A 21,717-nucleotide genomic window follows, 5' to 3' on the forward strand; every position below is an offset into this window, starting at 1 on the left:
AAATCAGAGAGTCTGTTTAAAAAGAAACAGGGAGAATGCATGTCAGTGTAAAATAAAACTACTAGGAAAAAAAGGACCACAGAAGAAGGCCTGACATCCAGGTGGCAAACAACACACCAAATAATTGTGAGACTCGAAATGTTACCTGTAGTGACAAGGAACAAACTCATGTGTGAGCCGTAGGCCCTACAGAGATGTGAAATTAAGATGGCGGTGCTTAGCCATGATCCACAAGCATCAAAATGCCGGGAGAGCTAATTGAACCCATTTACAGTATGTCTAAAAATACAATCATGCAAATAATGAAAACATGTTCAGAAGGAAGAGGACTGTGAAGTACAGGTGAGCATCATGCACAGAGATATCAACGTGATCACAGGAAGAAAAAAAGAAGCAAAGCTTTGGTCACTCACTTCCTTGTCGTACAAGCCAACAATGCATACATGATCACAAGAAGCAGACTAAATGAAACTTGCAGTGAACATCATGCACAGAGATATTGACGTGATAATGGGAAGAGAAAAAAAGCAAAACGTTAGTGCACTCAGTCCCCAGTTGTCCATACCAGTAATCTAAACACAATCACAAGAAGTGTCCAAACGAGATGTATCCAAGAGTCGGTCAAAGGTGCAATCCTGAGTGAATTAAAAAGCCCACAGAGGAGGAAGAAATGCCGTTAATGTGGAAAGGACTCAAAAGTAAGTCGAATGACACTGGGCGCATGGATAATCAAAAAAGAAAGACACAAGCAGCTCTGGAAAGGACACACCTCTAGGTCCTTGCTTACCACTATGATTGTGGAGATAGCATCCGTGTGGCAGAGTCCGCAAAAACTAAATGGCGGTATCCATAGCGATGAAAAACAGATTGTTTCTCTACCCAAAAATGGAGAGCGTGCGCCATCATGGGATGGAGTTATGGAGCTCCTAGAAGCATGAAAGAGGGGGAAGCCAGAAAGTTAAAAATTAAAAACACAGGTGCCATATTGAAATGTACAAACTGTGTCCGAAGGAAGTGGAGAACCAAAGAGACTTGAATGAATAGATGCACAAAGAAAAAAAAATGAAAACCTGAAAAATGTTGAACAAAGTATCAAAACATTCAACCAAATAGAACAACCAGATTATTGTCGATAAAAGCAGTGTAATTGATAGGAATACTGAAAACAGATTTACAAGTTCAGCAAATCATAGGGTTTTATATCATAGTTAACTAAAATGTTGCAAGAGATACAATAGCTCATAAGTGTACTAAGGCACGATTATCATTGAACTTTAAAACACCATAGTTCAGAAGTACAGTGTGGTAAGCTAATACGATTCTTCAAAGGTGTTGAGTCCTTTATTAATAGATTTCAGTCTTTCAGTCCATTTATACTCCTGCAAGAGCCATTTGGCTTGGTGGTTCCCTCCCAATGGGTTACTTGTCAGAACCTGGATCACTTGCCATCTTATGTCATAGTAGGAGTGTCCACGTTCGTTGTAATGCTCCACCAGATCTGTGGCCCGAGGCAAGTGGCGCGGGATGGCGGTAGAGCAAGCCGTCAATCAATCGCGCACAAAGGAAAGAATGTTCGCACAATCAGATTGTGCCACAGTGGGGGTTAATCATATAAGGACAACAGTGGTCCCTAGCAGGGAGACAAATAAATGAAAATAAATATAGACTCAGTCAGTTCTATATTAGTGAAGACATACCCAGCCGGGCAGAGGTCTTCAAGGTATATATTTCAATCAAAACATACAAAACAAAATAACACCTTCAGCAATTCACGTGCGTGGGGCACAAGCCTGTACCCAACCACGACCAAACACAGACAAAGACATACAAAAAGGGCTTACAAGGCAAAAATCAACAGTCTCTGTAAAATTCCAATTTTTGGACAGAGAATTACTTATTGGTACCATTACATAGTTTTCAATTCAGAATGCCACCGGTATATGGTACACAGTGGGTCGACAACGTTTCGGACCCCCTTGTTAAATAATGGGGTCCATCATCAGGACAAAGCAATGGTTGCCTTTTAGGTTATTAGCCTCTTTAGCCAGGCCAGCGGTCCGCAATCTCATATAAGAGCGCAAGGGCGGTTGACTAGAGCAGGAACAGTTGAATAACTTGGAACCAGGAACCCAAGTTTTGCCGACTGATCCGGCCCCCTGGTTCCAGGACCCCAGCGCGACACGGCGCTCCCGGTATTATCCGGTTTCTAAGGTACAAGCGGACACGAGTTGCTAATCCCCTCCCCGCCTCTGGACCCTCATAAGTTCTATTGTTGAAATACCGTAAATTCCTGGACCAAGTTATTCAACTGTTCCTGCTCTAGTCAACCGCCCTCGCGCTCTTATATGAGATTGCGGACCGCTGGCCTGGCTAAAGAGGCGGACACACAGGAGGCTTCTTGCAGAAAACAGCGGGTTAACATCCGCCTCACTCTTTTGGGGATTCTGGTAACCGACTGATGTTTTGCGGCCACCCATGGTCGCGAGGAGGACCCTCCGTTGAAACGGACCTGCAGCACCATCTGGCAGTCTGCTTGGGGGGAGAGTCGCTTGAGCACTTAACCAGTGAGTGCTCATGCGAACACGATTTGCATCAGTGAAGCTGCGCGATGTGGGGGACACAGGTGGTTGTCTCAGCCTGATGGAAAAGACTTGAATATTATTTTACAGAAACTGACTCACCCACTTGGGAATTATCAAAGGACACTACAACTCCCAGAAAGCCGTAGGTACGGCGAAGCTCCTCCCCAGGAGCAGGAGTTGACCTTCTACATAATCAGTCACGAGGAAGTTTCCTACTTGAAATCACGCCATTGAGAAAGGGAAGAGGGTGTTCCCGAAACGCGTTTGGCAAATATGAACTTTTGAGGCAGCTGCGCCTTGTTTCCCTGCCGCGAGTGCGATGCTAATAAACCCGCTGTTTTCTGCAAGAAGCCTCCTGTGTGTCCGCCTCACTCTTTTGGGGATTCTGGTAACCGACTGATATATATATATATATATATATATATATATATATATATATATATATTATCTGTTGCCACAGGACTCCTATATCAATCAACAAAAGAGTGTCACTCAATGCAGGAATAAGATGCTACAATAAGAATTTTTCAGAGAAATTATAGAATTTCAAGCATCAGAGGAAACTGTTAATACAGTGGGAAAATAGAGTGCACGTGCTCAGAGAGAACTAAAAGGACCCTCAGGCCCCAGCTGAAAGCTGGTAGCCAGTTGTCTTCATTGGGTCCCCGTTAGTTACAGAGAAAGTGAAAAGTGCATTAAAAAGAGTATGGACTACTCCTCAAAACTATTTTAATGCGAGGGTAGCTCTAACTCTGTTAAAACCAATGTGAAAAAGAGTTTTTTCAGGACTGCTAAGTGGTTGTGTAAGTTTGAACCAGTAAGTCCTATTAGTAGTGCAAAAAAGAATAATGGTAAAATATGGTCAACATGTTTCTGCTAATCGAGCATTAAATCAGCTCAGCATTCGTCAGGACCAGAAAAAACACACACTTCTACTCACTAGTGGACACCCCCTAAAGTGTCCGGTCCTGTGAAGTAGAAAAGAGAACAAATATGACCTGATTTGTCGAAGTTCTTTATGGAAACTTCTTCCCAAAGTGTCTCCTCATTGTGGGAGACTCGTAAAAATCTGTGAAAGTAAACATACAAACAGAAGCGTCTAAATTGTAAGCTCTTATAAAAAGTATCCAAAATATCAATCGATTTTGGTGATCTCTGTTCATGTGTATCAACCTCGTGTGGCCTCATAAATTTACTCTTCTGTATACTAGTAGACAAATGCATGTTTTAGACTATTTTGAAAAAAACATGTTTTTCTATACTATTCATAATTCACAGCCTTGAGGCAAACGTGTTAACTGAGTCTGTTACACGTTAAAGTTCACAACTAAGTATGACTGTTAGTAAATAGTGCTCGTCGGGAATGTTGACAACTGGGATGTCAAACATGAATTAAAAGAAAAAGAAAAAGAACACCTTTGCGTGGATGGAGTGCATCAATAGCCCTACGTGCTCCACGAGAGGCAAGAATACAGCCAAACACTCACATGATATCGTGGTGTAGTGGTCACCATGGGCTTGGCGGCAGGAGGAAATCTTCACGTTCAGAATTATCTGAAAATTAAATAAGGATCCGATCGTCTGTCGTGCCCTTACTGACCTCAATGTACAATAGACCTTGTTAGACTAAAGGCATGGAACTTACTTCTTACTGAACGGCTCCCCGCTCGAGAACTTACAGCAGCCACATCCGCCGCCCGTATCCACAAGCGCGGCATTGATACCGTGGGTTTAAAAAGTAGGAAGTGAAAGAAGACGTGCAAGGCGTCGCTAGCGGTCACATGACCAGCGTCGCGACGTCACTGTTTTAAAGGCGCCTGTTTATTTAACAGACGTTCGGGTAAGGAACTGAAGAAAGAATACCTTCACAGATCCAATCAATCAAACCCTTTGACCACAGGTAACCACATACGTGCAACAAGATGGTCATAGGGCAAACATTATAGTGACAAGAAAAGGTTTTTTCTCCTTTAATAGTGGGCCATTCAAAAAACTTTGTGGTCACTGTGATGTGGATTTAGTTTTTTAAGATTGTTAAGATTTTTAATAATCTTAAGACCGAAAACAGAACAAAACAAGGGGCATCTCTCATTTTCTAAGATCTAAGGAAAAAGAACAAATCTCATGATCTAAGATCTAGAAAGCAGAGGGAGACAGGACCAAGGGGCAAGCTGTCTATGGAGATCAAAACTATGCTGAAAGGCGCCCCTCTATCTGCGCATGACCGATCCCCAAGGAATATCATCGTTGAGGCCATGTATGTGGGTCGAAAGGCGATATATCCACCTTTGTTCCTTTTCGAACAGTGTTCCTTCATTGCTCGAATTTATTTGTTCTATTACTACCCATTTTACATCATTAGGACAGTGGCCATGTTCAAGGAAATGGGTGGTCAGTTTCGTAGTGTTCCTACCACATCTCATGTTACTGCGATGTTCCCCTATTCACATTTTTATCCTCCTGGTGGTCATTCCCACGTATCTGAGACCACAGGGACAGGTATTCAAGTAGATGACATTACTCGAATTACAATTAGTATGACCTCTCAAATGCCATTCTTTTCCCTCCTCAAGATGTAGAATTTTTGTAGTCACTGTCAGGTGGCACACACTGCATCCCCCACAAGGGAAATGACCAGTGACAGGTGGTAAACCCCAGGCGTTCAATACTGTCTGTTCCTGTTTAGGCTGGTCAGTTCTAGGGCGGGTATGTACAAGTGCATCTCGCAAACTCCTTTCTTTTTTGTAAGAGAATAATGGCTTCTGCCAAATCCGACCGTTACTAGTCAGAATTTGCCAGTGCTTCCCAATGCAACGACTTACAGAATTAGAAATATTACTATAGGTCGTCACACAGGTCAATGGGGCATCAGACTCAGTCTCTTTGGTGTTGTCTTCCAGCAGAGCTTCCCTGTTATTGTTTCTCGCTCTCTTCTGGCTCTTTTGTAGTATTCTCCTAGGGTAGCCCCTCTGTATTAGTTTAGTTGTTAGATCTTCTGCTTGGGTATTAAAATCCATGAGACTGCTACAATTTCTACGTACTCGTAGATATTGGCCGAAAGGAAGGTTTTCCCGCAGAGGACGCGGGTGAAAACTAGAGAAGTGAAGGAGGTTATTTCTACTGGTGGGTTTATAATAGGGTTTGCTTGTTAAACGATCACCAGTTCTCATAAGTGTAACGTCCAGGAAGACAATGGAATTGGGGTCATATTTATGTGTGAATCTTAAATGGGGGTCGCAGGTGTTCACCCAATCAAAGAAGGACAGGAGACTCTCCTCAGATCCTTTCCAGATTAAAAGCTCATCGTCAATGTACCTCTGCCACAGGATAACATTGAGAGCGTAGGGGTTGGAATTGGCCAGGATGTGAGTCTTCTCAAAATTGTAAACATACAACCCCGCTATACTAGGGGCAAAAGTACTGCCCATAGAGGTACCAGTCTTCTGTAGATAAAAGGTATCTTTATATTGGAAAAAGTTGCGTTTAAGAGCCAGGGTAGCACAGTCTATCACAAAGGCCTTGAAAGTGGTATATGACCATGTAGTTTGATCAAGGATGTCAGCCAGAACTTTTACGGTAGCATCTTGTGGGATACAAGTATATAAACTTTCAATGTCTAAGGAGACCAAATAACATGGCTCCTCTGGTAGTTGTACATTAAGTAGCATTGAAAGAAGACTTTTGGTGTCTTTGATGTAGGTGCTTGTAGATTGGACTATAGGTTTAAAGAAAAAGTCACAATATTTGGAGAGTGGTTCCAACTGGGAACCAATCCCAGACACTATAGGTCTTCCCGGAGGTGGAACCCGGTTTTTGTGGGTTTTGGGGAGAGTGTAAAAGTAAGGGATTTTCTCCTCTGAGTTTGTCAAAAAATCAGCTTCCTGTTTACTGATGTAGCCATCCCTTTCTGCAGTTGTGACCAGTTCCAGGATTTCATCTTTTAGAAAAGGAGAAGGGTCTTGTTGAAGGATGGTATAGCTGGTGGTATCTCCCAGAAGACGTTTGCACTCTTCATCATAGGCCGTGGCGTCCTGGATGACTATGCCACCCCCCTTGTCAGCACTCTTAATTACAATTTCTGTGTTTTCCTGCAATGATTTAATAGCCTTGTACTCTCCTGCTTTTAAGTTCTTAAAGGGAGCAGGTTCCATCAGAGCCTCAACTTCAAGAGATACAGCCTGTTCAAAAGCTATAATGTCAGCGGGAACTAAGTGCGTAGGGGGAGTGAAATTTGATTTCTTTTTGAAAGTAGTATCACTGGACGCAGCAGGGGTTTGTGTATCTTGCTGCTCAAAAAAAGATTTTAGCCTGAGTTTCCTAAAAAACTCACCCAGTTCGCATTTTAATTTGAAACAATCCAGGCGAGGACTGGGTATAAAACCAAGTCCCTTTTCTAAGACCGCAGTCTCATCCACGTTCAAGACCGCTTTTGACAAGTTTGTTATTAAACGTATTGATTGCTCGGTCCTGCTCTCTGTTCCTGGGCTTTGCTCCGTGTATTGTCCCCTACGGATTCTGTTGGGCCCCAGTGAACCTGATTTCCTGTTCTCCTCTTCCCCCTGCCTCTCCAGCCAAAACCTAAAAAAGGCTGCAAATACATATTTTGCTGGAAGTGTTGTGGCGCGGGGGACAAAGTGAGGGTTCCAACCAAAGTGTGGAGGGATTGGTGGTTGGTTAAAGGGGTTTGGTTGATAAACACCCTGTCCTTGATGTGGGTAAGGAAACCAATGAGGATTGTTTTGATTGTAATTCTGTTTTCCTCTGCCTCTACCGCATTGTTTGTTCCCTCTACTCCCAGTGCTCGAATTACTGGAATCTGAGTCAGCTGAGGTGTCCGGATCATCATTGGTGCGGACTGTTGGAGTATAGTCTTGGCAGGCATAGGGGTAGGTTTTATCATAAGACCACCTTTTTAAATCTTTTTGGAACTTGACTACTTTTGATTGTGCAAGATTTTCCTTATATTCATTGAGTTCTTTATTGAACTCCTCCAATTTCTTTTTGAAATCCGTAATGGTTGCTTTGATGTGGGTTTCTGTAGCCTGAATATCTATTAACAGAGCCTCTGAAAGGCGCATTGCTGTTTTTATGATTAGGATAGCCCAATCGTGTGTGCAATGCCAGGCGATTTGCGCCCATTCTTTCCTAAATACACTGTCTTCTAAGAATATTTGTGGGGCTTTAGTAACCAAAAGTCCCTTAGGGGCCATTTTGTTGTTAAGGTATTCTTTCATCATAGTCCCGTGCAGGATAGCCCTGATTCTATTCTTCTTTTGCTCACCTAACTTTTCCCAATCGGAAGTCTGTGATATTGCTTGAGCTACAAGAGGGTCAGCAAACAAAGAGGTATCACTTAGTATGGCATCAGCCACCTCTCTGGAGTATGATAGGCCCCATGCTTCCATCGCAAAGGTGTAGGACGATGCACTATTAAATATTTACTATTTATAAAAGGGGGACTCTCGCAGCTGCGCGCTGCTGGAACAATTTAAACAACAGGAGAGAAAGGGTCCACAGGACTCCTGCCAGAAAAAAACATCAAAACATGCGTTCTGATAGGCTGGTCCAGTGGGAGTCCCCTGGGAGCGCACATAGTGATTGCGGCTGCAACAAGAAGCAAAATGCTGCAGCCGCCGTTACAGGATTTAGGGACTCATCCACAAGTCCTGTAATCATTTAATAAAATATATAGAAAGAGGCAGTGTAAGGCTACCCAAACCCCCTAATCCTTTTGGGGTTGGGGGCCATAAGACCCCCACCCTGACGCTAAACAGAAAATAGAAATTTACGGGCATCCTCACAATCCCCGTGGGACCAAGCCTGACCAACTCATGGGACCCATTTTGTGGGAAAAAAAAAAGAAAATGTGGGATGGGGTTTGTGGCCAGTTGGCCACTAGTGGGGTGGCTGGACTGTGGACAGGCCCCGAGCCCAACCCACACTGCACATGGCTGTGTAAAACGAGGGGTTGGTAGCCCACATGGGGTAGGTTGCGGGGCCTGCGGCCACCTGATTTAAGCATAGCTGAAAGCTGAGTGCAGTTGGAGGTGTCCACAAACGTATTGTAACTTGATGTTATTTTACATTTAAAAAAATCTTTTTTATTTGTGCAAATAAACAACGTGTTTTGGCTTCCAACTGAAGGTTTCGATCGAAAGCTGAAATGCATTGTTTGTTTTCACAAATAAAACTGCATAACAAGAATGGAGTTCCACATGGTTTCTTCGGGAAACTGGGGCTATTGTCTCAAAAGTCAAAATCACCATGCATTTTCCATAGACTTCTTTAGGCAGGGCTACAGCGAAAACTGCTGACCAGAATTATACCAAATTTGTCAGGAAGCTAGATCTTGGGGTGCAGATTGTGTCTTTTGTGATTTGCTTTAAATTGTTTTCACAGTTTTTGAGAAGGTTAAGGTTACAAAAAATATAGATATCTGGATGGGTCTGTTCGAAGGACTCCCGGAAGAGTTTCTTGAATCCAGTTTAAAAAAAAGATGGGCCAATTCGCTCTCACCGGAGTCAGACTCCAGCAGGAGCTTCTGCTCTGATTGCGTGCCAGCAACTTGAGAAAGATTTTGCTGCCAGCCATTACAAGACTCCAGGACTTACTGCCACATGCATCAAGCTAAGTAATTGCGATTCCTTAATAGCGATTATTAAGCAATCGCTATTAAGGAATCGCAATTGCCTATGCATGTAAGTTTCACTCAAAAAATAGTGATTCCTACACATTTCCTAATAGCGAATCGCAAATTACCTTGAGGCCCATAGGAATGAATGGGAAACCATTCGCAATTTGCTATTACCAAATAGGTAATCATAAATTGCAAATGCAATTTCAAGGGTGTTTGGGGGCCAAAAGGCTACCCCGATGCACTTCCAAAATCGGTATGTGTGCACATGTGCCGCACACACATGCGCCACATGGCACTTAGAAAAATGCAATTTTGTGCATTTTTCTAAGGAATTGCAAATTACCATCAACTTGAAGTTGATAGTAATTTGCGATTCCTTAATGCAAAGTCACATTCTGAGAATGTTTCTTGCATTGCATTTAGGGAATCGCAAATTGCGATTCCCTAACTGCATTAGTAAAATAGGTAATGGCAAATTTTGTAATTACCTGTTCTGCGAATGGCTTTGGGCTTGATACCTACCAAAAGGCTAATTACCGGTCGCAAAGTGGCCGATTCTGCGAATCGGCCCATTTGCGACCATTATTTAGCTTGATACATGTGCCCCTTAGTCCCCTGTCCTGAATAAGTAAAAATAAATATACAAGGGGGCACTGTAGGGATACCTTGACTTCCAAGGCCCCACGGGGGACCCATAGAGCCAAGAAAAAAAATCTGCTAAATTGTTGAAGTCCCTCAAGACCCCGCAGGATCGTTAAAAATAAATGGTGCCATGGGGCGTTTTGCTCTATTAATGGGAGAGGTGTGTGCAGCCTGCTCTCCAAGCTATCAGAAGCCCCGGAGAGCCCACCGAGCTGAAGTTTCTAAAAATGGAGAGGGGGGCCCTCTTCCCCGAGCCTGTAATGGCCCAATGGACCCCATCCCCTATGGCTGACTCATGAGCTATGCTTCGGAGAACCCAGCCGGCACATAGTGGTTTCCCTACCCCCATGGGCATGGGCCGTGAAACTTGTATTTGCTCTGTGTTGGTAGCAGCATTTTTTTATATCCTGCCAAGCAAGATAAAACACAAACTGTGCTCCCAGCTGGCGAGCGCTTTGAAAATGCTCCTGTCAGCTGGGAGCAGACTTTTGATCTGTTTGCCTGTCTGCAGTGATGTGGGCAGGGAAACCCAGAGGGGGCAGCATTAGTAGCTGCTTCCTCGGGTTGGAGTAATGCCGGCTCCTCTCCCCATTCATACAAAAAAGGCCCTTGGAGTGGGGTCCTCAGGGATTAATAATGCTCAGGGAGGGGGGCCAAGTGGTCCACCTCCTCTTTCATTAAAAAAAACAGCTCATGGGGATGGGGTAATACAGCTGGGGGAGGGATGGCCACATGGCCACCCTCCCCTTTAATAAAAATAAAATCCCCATGGGGTTTGGAATCCCCAGAACCTAATAAGGCTCTGGGAGGCGGCCAGGTGGCCCCCACCTATTTAAAAAACATAAGGTCTTGTGTCAAACCCTCTGCACTGCTTTCTGTGCGGGGTAGACTTTCCATGTGATAGTAAAGTATTACTTTTGACATCTCAAATGACATAATTGATGACATCACGTTGCTCTATAAATGGGTATGCCATCAGAACTAAGCAAGTGCATAATAGCTCAGAATAATATGAAGATCATTACTGCTATCATAAATATGACCTCTATAGGTAAAGCAAGCTTGTGTTATGTGCAACGTTGACACTATTCCATGCACTTTATGGGTAGTCGCGTTCATCTTGACTATGATCCACAGATGAAAGGGTAACATCCTGCACACAGTGTTCAATCTGTATACAACTGTTCAGAGAAAAATAGGTTCCTCCTGATACTGAAGCCCTGTTACATAACTAGTGCCCTACTACAGACAGTCTTTACCTGTATTAAACTCTTAATAGTCACTTGACCTACATTGAGAATGAAGTAGATATAAGTAGAAAAAGTGGGTACTGTTAACACTGATTTGTCTATGAAGTGGATTTACTCAGTATCACACTGTTTGCAGACAGTGAAACACTCGTGAAACATGGACCACAGAGTATTACAAAGTATCCACTAAGAACAGTGTGCACTCTATTAAAAACATCTTAAAAGAGTGACTGTTCACTTAAAATAACCAAGGTCTGAATGTGCTAAAGATCATACTACCTGCAGCCATTATACAGTGGTGAAAACTTTACAGGTACACCATCTTCTGAGGCAAAATAAGCACATGTACATAGGTTAGTACCTGGAGAACCCAGTCTTCTATGTTATGTAAATATTGTTACACTGAGATGGTTCTGTCTAATAACTCAAGGCTGCTTACAATGCTTTGTATCTACTATGTAGAATCTCTGCCCTGTACACAGAGTTACAAAGGTTTACAACGTGTTCAGTAGCGTTCAACACATATGATACATCAGAAGCACATGTTTTTGTAAACACTTCCATTAGCTGGATACAGGCTGTGCAAATTTAGATAGAAAAGTAATATGGTAGCTACTCGCCACTATGTAAACTGTAAAACTAACACACTCATTGGAGGATGTCATGAGTGATGTCATCAATGATGTCATTTGAAATGCCATCAGTGATGTTATAAATGATGTCATAGAACATGTCATGAGTGGTGTTATATGTGAGGTGATAGACAGTGCATGGCGGGGCACAAGTTATAGTTAGCTCTGCTAACTATATCTCAGCTGCGGCTCTCCCATTAGGGCAGGGGAGCCTCACTCCTCCTGCTGTCAGTGCTGCAAAAGTGAAATACGAAATGGTAATAACATGAATTACCATTTTATTTTTCACTGCTCCAAGCCCAAGCCATGTTTGGGGGGGGCATTGCTCCTGACTGGCAGTAAGGGAGTGGTGCTCACGCCACCAGTTTAAACTGCGAATGTCACTTTGGCCGGCTGTCTTGCAATGGCCGGCCTGACATGCGCAGTGCAAGCCTCTTCACCTAGCTGTCTTAGGCAACTGGGTGGAGAGCAGGCGCAAGCCCCCTGTGCCTGCTTGTGCATCAAGGTAGTCTGCTCCAACCAATCCTAGCGCTGCTCTCATGCTGCTCATCTGCAGTATGAGAGCAACCAATGTTGGAATTTGGAGAGAATTGGCTGAGGCTTCAGGAGGATTCGAACTGACTGCACTCAAGACGAGGAAGCTAGGAAGCGTGGGTAAGTATGTATTACATTTTATTTTTGTTCACTGACAGGCACTGTGAGAAACTTTCATTGCCTTCACCTTTAATTCTAGAGCTCTCAGTCACTGACCGTTATAAAAAATCTGTTAACGAGCCAGGATTGAAATCTTTGGAAAGTGAGTCCAAAGGCATTGTGATTTATCGTAGTGCCTGCCACTGGGTTTGGTGCTCTGCTTGGTGACTCTCCACTGTTGAGTGTCACCACCTGCCACTGCTATATCTGGTGAATTTCTGTGCTTTTTTTAATTCAAAAAATTTAGGTTACCAATGACTATTCACCTAACTATAGCGATGTCACTTTAACATTTTTTTTCCAGCGAATATATATATAAATATATATATATATATATGTTTTTTTTTTAATGCAACTTTTTTTAATGCAACCTGCATTGTACAGCATTATCTAATTAGTGCATGGCAGAAAGTTGCCAACATGGTCTGCAACCAAGTCCTGTGGCCAATCCACCCAGAGACAGCCACCCCCCCCCCCCCCCCCCCTTCCTCCCCCAACAGGCAGCCAACCCCACGCAGCACACAGCCTTTCATCATGAGTAGCGTGGGGTTGGCCACAAGGCCTGGCTTACAGCTAGGCCATACGTCCAACTCCCCGCAAGCTACCACCCTGAGGCAGCCAACCCGATGCTGCACCTGCCTTTGGTTTGCTGCCTCCCGAGCCCGTTTAGGGCCCCAGGGACCTTAAGGGGAGGAGGACCAACTCCTGGGCAGTTTTTGACCCCAGGGACGCCATCCCCTGGGGCCCAATGTATTAAATAAAGGGAGGGGGATGCGTGTCTCTCCTTCCCAAAGCTTTATTGCCCTGGAGACTCCATCCCCAGGGCCCGCATCATTTAAAGTATGTTGCCCCAGTGCCCGCCCGGTGCACCCTCCATGCACAAGGTCGCAGGGGAAGCCTCAGGGCCCAGCGCCCGAATGCTCCCCTGATGGTGATGGAGCTGAAATTGCAGCCAAGTACAGGGAGAAGCTATTTATACAACTGCCCCCAGGCAGGAGAAATATCTAGTTCTGTTCCTCTGCCTGTATGAGTGTAGGCAGTGAATTAGAACACAAGTCTGCTCCCAGCCGGTTTGAGCATTTTTAAAGCTCCTGCCTGCTGGGAGAAGACTTTGTGTTTTCTCTTGTTGGGCAGGAGATTTGAAAATGCTCCCACCAGATGGGAGAAAATACATTTCTCTGCCAGTGCAGGTAGCAAAACCACTGGTCCCTGGAGACGGGCTCCCCGGGACCCAGCACGTGAGGTGGCCCCAGGGGATGGAGTCCTCTGGGCCGAAAATGTCTCCGAGATGCGGGCTGTGCGGTCCTCCCTTCTTATTTCAAAGGCATTGGGCACCAGGGGATGGGGTCACCCGGGCAAAATACAGCCCGGGGAGGGGTCCTATATGCTTCTGTCCCCTAAATAACTCAATTTGGCCTGGAGGACAGGTTTCCTGGTGTCAAAAACAATTCTCGAAGGGAGCCATGTGCCCCCACACCTTAATTAAAGAATGAGGCCCCTTTTTTTGTTTTGCTTTTTTATCATGATCCTGCTGGAGTCCCATGGGATCACTACAACAGATTTGTTTTCAATTTTAGCCCCGGGAGTCCCTCTGGGTCCCACCCATGGGGCATAGGGGGCCAGAGTATCCTTACATATACAATTTTATTTTAATTCAGGACAGAACACTAACAGGCACATGCATCAACCATTTTTGCGAGTGCAAATGGTGAAATCCGCAAAAATTGTCCGTTTGCGCCCGCAAAAAGGGCATTTGTGCTGCATCATGGGTCAAGGCGCTTGCAATTTGAGAATACGCTATTAATTTCTCAAATTGCATTTGCATTTAAGGAATCAAAATTTGCGATTCCTTAAAAGCAATGCAAGAAAGTTGTAGGTTACACACACACATGTCCTTGGGGTTTGTGTGTGCGCAACGTGTGTGCACAGAGCAATTTCAGGGGTGAAACAGGGTGTCCTTTTGACACCCTTGCACCCTTGAAATTGTGCATGCAATCTCCCATTCATTCCTCTGGGCCTGTAGGCCCAGAGGAATGAATGGGAAGGCATTCCTTAATTGCGACTCACAATTTGCGAGTCGCAATTAAGGAATGTGTGGGAATCGCTAATTGTATAGCGATTCCTACATGCATAGGCTTTTGCAATTCCTTATTTGAGATTCCTTAATAATTGCAATTAAGGCATCGCTAAATCTACATTAATGCATGTACCTGTATGTCCCCAAGTCCTGTTATTGCTGCATGTAATATTTTTCTCATGCTTCTGGCAGTCAATCAGTGCGCTCCGTCCTACTGGAGTCTGACTCCAGTGGGAGTGAACTGACCTAAGGGAAAAAAAACTCCATGGTCCAATCAGATAATTCTAATTTGGCCCGGGGAGTCCCTCTGCGTCAAACCCACGTGGCATAGGGGGGGCAGAGTATCCCTACATATACAATTTTATTTTAATTTAGGACAGGAGACGAACAGGCACATGCATCAACCATTTTTGCTAGCGCAAACGGTGTGATTCGCAAAAATTAGCCGTTTGCGCCTGCAAAAAGGGCATTTGCAATGCGTCATGGTTCAAGGCACTCGCAATTTGAGAATTTGCAATTCATTGTGATTTCTCAAATTGCGTTTGCATTTAAGGAATCGCAATTTGCGATTCCTTAAATGCATTGCAAGACCCACTTCAGACTAGCGATTTTACTACTAGGGGGCGCAAATTACCATTAAGTTGAACTTGATGGTAATTTGCAAAACCTTTGAAAAAAAGTCTAAATTGCATTTTTCAAAGTTGTAGGTTACACACACACATGCCCTTGGGGCATGTGTGTCCGCAACATGTGCGCACTGAGCAATTTCAGGGGTGCAACAGGGTGTCCTTTTGACACCCTTGCACCCTTGAAATTGCGCATGCACTCTCCCGCATATGAATGGGAAGGCATCCCTTAATTGCGACTCACAATTTGCGAGTCATAATTAAGGAATGTCTGGGAATCACTAATTTCATAGCGATTCCTCTATGCATAGGCTTTTGCAATTCCTTAATTGAGATTCCTTAATAATCGCAATTAAGGAATTGCAAAAGCCTACATTGATCCATATACCTGTATGTCCCTGAGTCCTGTTATTGCTGCAGGTAGCATTTTGCTCATGCTGCTGGCAGTCAATCAGTTTGCTCCGTCCTACTGGAGTCTGACTCCAGTGGGAGCGAACTGACTCAAGGGGAAAAAAGCTCCCTTGTCCAATCAGATAACTCTATTTTTCAAAATTAGGTTCAAGGGACTATTGCCAGAGTACCTTGAGCCCAACCGTTCATATATACAAATATTTTAAAACCTTAATATGTCAAGAACTGTTTGACAACCTAACACCGAAGCACACACTTGTGTTCATATAGAGTTCTTGACAAGAAAGTCAAATGTATGCACAGGTGAAATTAATTTCTTCTATTTATTTGTCACACAGTTCGGTATTTGGTATATTTTCACCACAGCAGCAGCTGGTATATTAAAAAGATTGTGAGCTTTGGTGTCAGATATTCAACTTTTCCAGACTGGCAAACAGGACTGTAGTTTGCACTATAGATGTCTAGTTGCGGCCACCATGTGAGCACCACTGGAAAGGACTTTGCTCTTTTTGTATTTGATACTGGTTGCTTTTATTAACTTCCCTAAACAAATAAGTAGATGTGCAATACATTTCAGCATGGCCTCCTCTGTTTTTGTTTGTGTAATGTCAAAAACTACTGAGCATATTTACAGAAAATCACAAAAAGCACAATCTGCAGACCAGGATCTAGCTTCCTACCAAATGTTGGTGTAATTACATTCAGCAGTTTTTGCGGTAGCACTTCTTAAAGGAGTCTGTGGAAAATGCATGGGGATTTTGCATTATGGGACCCCCCTTTTTCTCCATCCTCACTAAATGGATCCCTCGGAAACTTTCCATGCACAAAGTTGGCAAAAAAGAGCAGTCTCTTGAAAGTTTTGTGAAGATTCATGGAGATTTGCTGTTTCGTAATGCGTTCTGTGTGAAAAGCATTAAAACAATGGTCCTTAATCCAATTTTAACCATTTATGGACATCTTGTGTATTTGTAATATTTTTTTCTAAATTGATTTGGGAATTATATTGTGTTGTTTTCTTTACATTTCCTCTTATGCGTTTCTCTGAAGTAAAGCCTGCTGATTTTGCCATAGCTACCAGCTGTTATTCAGACTTTTCTCAGTGAACTGTGTTGTGATCTAACACGATTGTTTTTTATTAAGCTTGTTGGCTCCCCTCCTCCCTTATTAATAATCCACCTTCTGTCATGCATCATGTTCATTCAGTACAGCCTTGCATTCCTCCAATTAGTCTGAAGTGCAAAGATACACAAGTAAATACGGTTTCTGGGGAAGGCTTTGAAAATCACAAAATCATGTACAAAAGGTGGTGTAGGACGTATAGTTGACACACACAAATATGTATAAAGAATATATATTTCAAATGATGCAGGAGATAAAAAGTATCCCTCGCACTTTACAGTTAGCATTTTGTGGAAGATGAAACAAGCTGTCATTGTCAAAGTTCCTCATAGAGTGCACCATTTCCCTTCCAGCTTCTTCCTAAGCACAGCGCAAGCACTATTAGCAAAGCCAAGAACAAGAAGATGCTCAAAGCGACCGGCAAGAAGGGCGAGCCTGAGCGGGACAAGCCTGGGGCGGAGAGCAGGCGGAAGGACCGGAGCCTGCAAACCAAGTAAAATATGAAGTGTACATGTGCTTTTGTCAGAAAAGAAGGCACAAGAGTACTGGGCATGTACCGGTGGATAATGGGATGCAGTTTACACAGAAGTGGTGCTCACAAAGACAGATTCAATTAGTTTGGGATTTTGGATGCACTGCCAGTAGACCCACATCCAGGGGCGTAGCTTCCTTTGGTGCAGCAGGTTCCGTGGCACTGGGGCCTTAAGGCCTGAGTGACCCACTGAACCCTCATTAATGCTGTATTTCACAGTGTAAATCACAGCCAGGTCCTTTTTTGCCCTACGGCCCATGACACTGCCCGTGCCACGTCCAAAGCAACACACTGGCTTAATGGGCCCAAAACCAAAGCCAGGATACCCGTTGGGTGACAGTCATTGCGCTATATAAAAGCATCAATACATACATACATACATACATACAAATCATTTCTAATTTCATAGGTCAAGGCAGAGTGAAGCACACTGAAACAGGAAGGGCAGGGGACTCATTGATGAGGCCTGTGAGAGGGGTGCATAGTGACAGCTAGCAGTTTAAGGAGTGAATGAAACAATGGGCGGGAATCGCAGACCACCAAAATCAAGGAAAGTTGGGGGTGTGAGAGGAGGTAGAGTCACTGAAGGTGAGAAAAAGGCACCATAGTTTGAATGATGCCTGGCAGGCTCATGAATCATCAAGCAACACAAATTTAAAATTAATCAGCAACGTTTTATTTATGCAAATATTTTACACTGGCTTGTTATGCACAAATTGTTTTAAGAGGTTTTTAAAATTTATTTATAAGGTACAATAAAACATATCATCAGGGTGTCTGCATAACCGCAGAATCCAACGAAGCGTTGGTCTCAGAAAAATAATTTACTCACACAGTTTGCCTGTTTATATTATTTTTCTCAGATTTTTCCATCATTTTGTTACAATTATGCATCACTAGTGTCAATGAGCAGAAGAAGGTGAAAGAGCACCAACAAGGGTATACGTGAATGATAATGCAAGAGAGGTTTGGCACCGCTGTATAACACATCTTTTTTCTGCCTTCTAGCTTGGACAAGCTCCATGGGACTCTGTCGGAGCTCACAATGTCTTTGAACTACGCCAACAGCTTGAATGTCTTTGACCACATAGTCACCCCTGCAGAGTACTTAAGTGTACAAATTGACTCTCAGCTCAACAGGTAGGCGTAGGACATGATCTGATGCTTTTGTATGTTATGCTCTCCATGCTATAAACAAAAGAAGCTCTAAGCACTATCAGACAAGAAAAGAATATGATGTGTTCAGCTAATGTCTTCCTGTACTTGCATTTCCAGAAGAAAAAAAGATAAAAATGGTATTGTAATTGCTTTTAGATATTGCTTTATATCCTTTATGAGGCACCAAAGTCCATTTGTGAATGGGTAATATACCTCAGCATGGAAGAGCTAAGATGGAAGACTGAGTATCATGTCATGTGAGCAGTGCTTTAATGGTGTCTGTGAGGATCAGAGGTATGAAGCAGAAAGGAACCTAAGCATTGGATGGCAGTTTATAGTTCTGGTTAGATGGAATGTGGGTGAATGTCGTGTGGATTATGTGGGAAGGGTTTTCATGTTGCCGTTGTTTGCCAGATAGTGTTTAAAGTGGGCTGCAGCAAGCATATAGCTGAGCCTATGCCGGGGTATAGGAAACATGTTGATAACTGATACAGTCATGCATACAAATTCATACCAAAATAGGAGCGGTCTGTTTTAGACAGTTTAAACCACATTGGATATGGAGCCTAGGAAAGTGCTCAATGATGAACGGTGCTATCCTTTGGGGACGTAAACTTTCAGGCAGTGTCGTGTATACTTTAGAGTTCACAAACGACCAATAACACTTGTCATTAAATAGACTACCAGTTATTTTGTATGGTTTGATCCAGTGTGGAATGATAGAGGAGCAATCTCTGTACAACTGGCCATGGCATATCTCTTCAGATGTCACCAGGTATGGCACAGAGAAACTCATAGGGATGAGGAGTATACAACCCAGTTACAGTACTTTGTTTTTGATGTCTTCCCAGTGAGGATAGGAAGCAGTATATTGGAAGAGGAAATTATACAACCATCCTTGGTATGTGCTTGGAGGACTCTACCCAGGAGACGAAATGGTAACCATTCTGTAACGTGTTCCTCTTCCACATTCTAAAAGTATATAATCCTCTCCAAAATTAAGCAGATTTATTTTGGCTCTCCAAAACTCCCCAGCCCAATCAAGGCCATTAAAATCTTGGCCTCTACCATATCCCCGGGTCTCAGGTAACTTTACAACATTTCATAAACGTCTGGCAAGGATCCCTCTAATTAGAAAAAAAGCTTTAGTCATTTCTCTTGTGAAAACCCTGCAGTTTATTTTATTACCAAGGCTGATTATAGGCTCGATTACATACTTTCTTTCCCGGCAACAATCATTGCAACGCTTATGAACTCTCAGTTCAATGAATACATACAATTATCCTTTTGTTTTTCAAAGTATTTTATTGAATTTTTACAGGTACAATCGCTATTCTACTATAGGATACAAGTCATTCTTGGTTACAGAGATCTTCTATCTTGGAAGACCTCAAGGAGTCCACGTAGCTTCTTACGTTCAGATTTTGACTATATCCCTTGAAGGATTCCACAGGGTCCAGCTGAAAGATCATGTTCAAAATCTATTGCGCTCCTCGATCCTACAGTCTTAATTTCAATTCACATGCACCTAACTTTTTAGGTGTTTGGATGGGAACACACACCAACTTCAATGTAATTACGTGCTTGGTATAGCCAGTTGGATGAGCACCAATTCTATGATACAGAATGTGGTTAAATCCAAATTAGCAGCCAACTCTACTTATAACCTGCGCATCATGTTTGACACCCATTTTACATGTACTGCACAAGTTGATAAGCTTTCCAATAAATTTTTCTTCATGCTAATCATCATCAGGAAAATTGTCCAACTACTACCTGCTAATCACAGGAAAACAGTTATCCAATGGCTCTTCTCTAGCTGATAGACTACTGCAATTCTCCTAATTTCAGCTGTCAAAATACTTCACAGATCGACTTCAGTGCTCATATGCTTAGTCAGGGTCCACTGTTTCTGCCATAAAGTACTTTATGTGTCTTCTGCTTGCTATCTACACAATCATTTTCGGTACTATACCCCCCGCTGATCCATTGGGTCTTCAATAGTAAACCTTATGTTATGTTATGTTAACCGGTACTTATCAAGCACACGTTCACCAAATGTTTTCTTGGCGCTGAAGTGGAAGTAAGGCAGCATCAGAGGGGAAGCCTATCATCAATGGCATTGATCAGAAGGTTGATCCATCCCAGTGAGACTACAATTCTGCGTACTATTTTGAACTTGCCCTGCTTCACATCTACCGCCTTACTAGTCTGTACGTGATTTCTGCAGTGACATGCTTACCAGCTCTTAGCACTAGAAAACTTTATAATCAGAATAACAGTGCACTTTACAAAAATGCCAAAATAAAGACATAAATAAAATGGCACATGTCTGAGAACTCCTCCCAAGTGTGACAAGAAGCAGCTCATAGAAACAGACATTGTTTATCTGTGTCTGGAAGAAAGTGACCTGAAACGCACAAGGGTTTCAGAGTATTTATTTATTTATTTTGAGTTTATACCACGCTAGAATCAAACTCCCGAAGGAGTATCTCCGCGCCATATGCCCTGTGGAGTGGTTTACAGACAGAGAGAACAAATTATGGGGAGACTGCTAACACTGGAATAAAAACGTTTTCAGCTTTTTCCTGAAAGCTAGGTGATCACTGCACTGCCTGAGCACCAAGGGAAGTTTATTCCAGAGAGCTGGGCCAACAGAAGACAGGGCTTTTCCGCCTTGCCTGGACTTCTTTACAATGGGTGCCTGAAGTAAAAGCTGGTTGGAGGATCTGAGATTGCGGGAGGGGTTATAAGGGATGAATTTTTCGGCCAAGTAGGAAGGTCCTAGATCATGTAGACCTTTGTGGACAGTACAACAGATCTTAAACTTAACCCTTTGGCGGATGGAGAGCCAATGTAATGTTGCCAATAAGGGGTTTGAAGGAGATCTCAGGGGGGCATTTAGGATCAATCTGGCCGCCGTGTTCTGTACCACTTGAAGCCTGCCAGGTAGCCCCTCACTGGCTGATGCAAGCAACCCGTTGAAATAATCCAACTGGCTTAGCACCAGGGCCTGCACCAGCTTTTTCCTAGTGGAGTCAGGAAGAAGAGGGAATACTTTACGGAGAAGGCCAATAACATGGAAACAGGATCCCACCACACTGTTCACATGCTCCTTAAGAGACAGATTCTGATCCAGTCGAACCCCAAGATTCTTTACCACCTGCTTCGGTGGGGGAACCGGGCCTAGATCGCAAGGCCACCAGTCCGGGGTCCATAGTATTTTGGTGTCGCCAAACAGCATGACCTCTGTCTTCCCCACATTGCACTGTAGGAAGTTCGAGGTCATCCACTGTGCGACCGCCTTCATACCTTCGGAGAATGATCTTATTGTCTCAGGGGTCAGAGATTTGAAAGG

The 21,717-nt window shown here is 43.4% G+C and overlaps 1 protein-coding gene across 1 annotated transcript in view; it reads left to right on the forward strand.

Moving 5' to 3' along the window:
• The window catches only part of LOC147663105 (nck-associated protein 1-like), a 1,078,872-nt gene that overhangs the window by 44,123 nt on the left and 1,013,032 nt on the right, over window positions 1-21,717 (forward strand). Inside the window, exons 3-4 of the mRNA XM_086950676.1 lie at window positions 17,023-17,162; window positions 18,210-18,341. Coding sequence (XP_086806802.1) covers window positions 17,023-17,162; window positions 18,210-18,341 — 272 coding nt within the window. The remainder of the gene's footprint in view (window positions 1-17,022; window positions 17,163-18,209; window positions 18,342-21,717) is intronic.

This window comes from Lissotriton vulgaris, unplaced genomic scaffold (genome assembly GCF_964263255.1).
Source record: "Lissotriton vulgaris unplaced genomic scaffold, aLisVul1.2 SCAFFOLD_417, whole genome shotgun sequence".
Lineage (NCBI taxonomy): Eukaryota > Metazoa > Chordata > Amphibia > Caudata > Salamandridae > Lissotriton > Lissotriton vulgaris.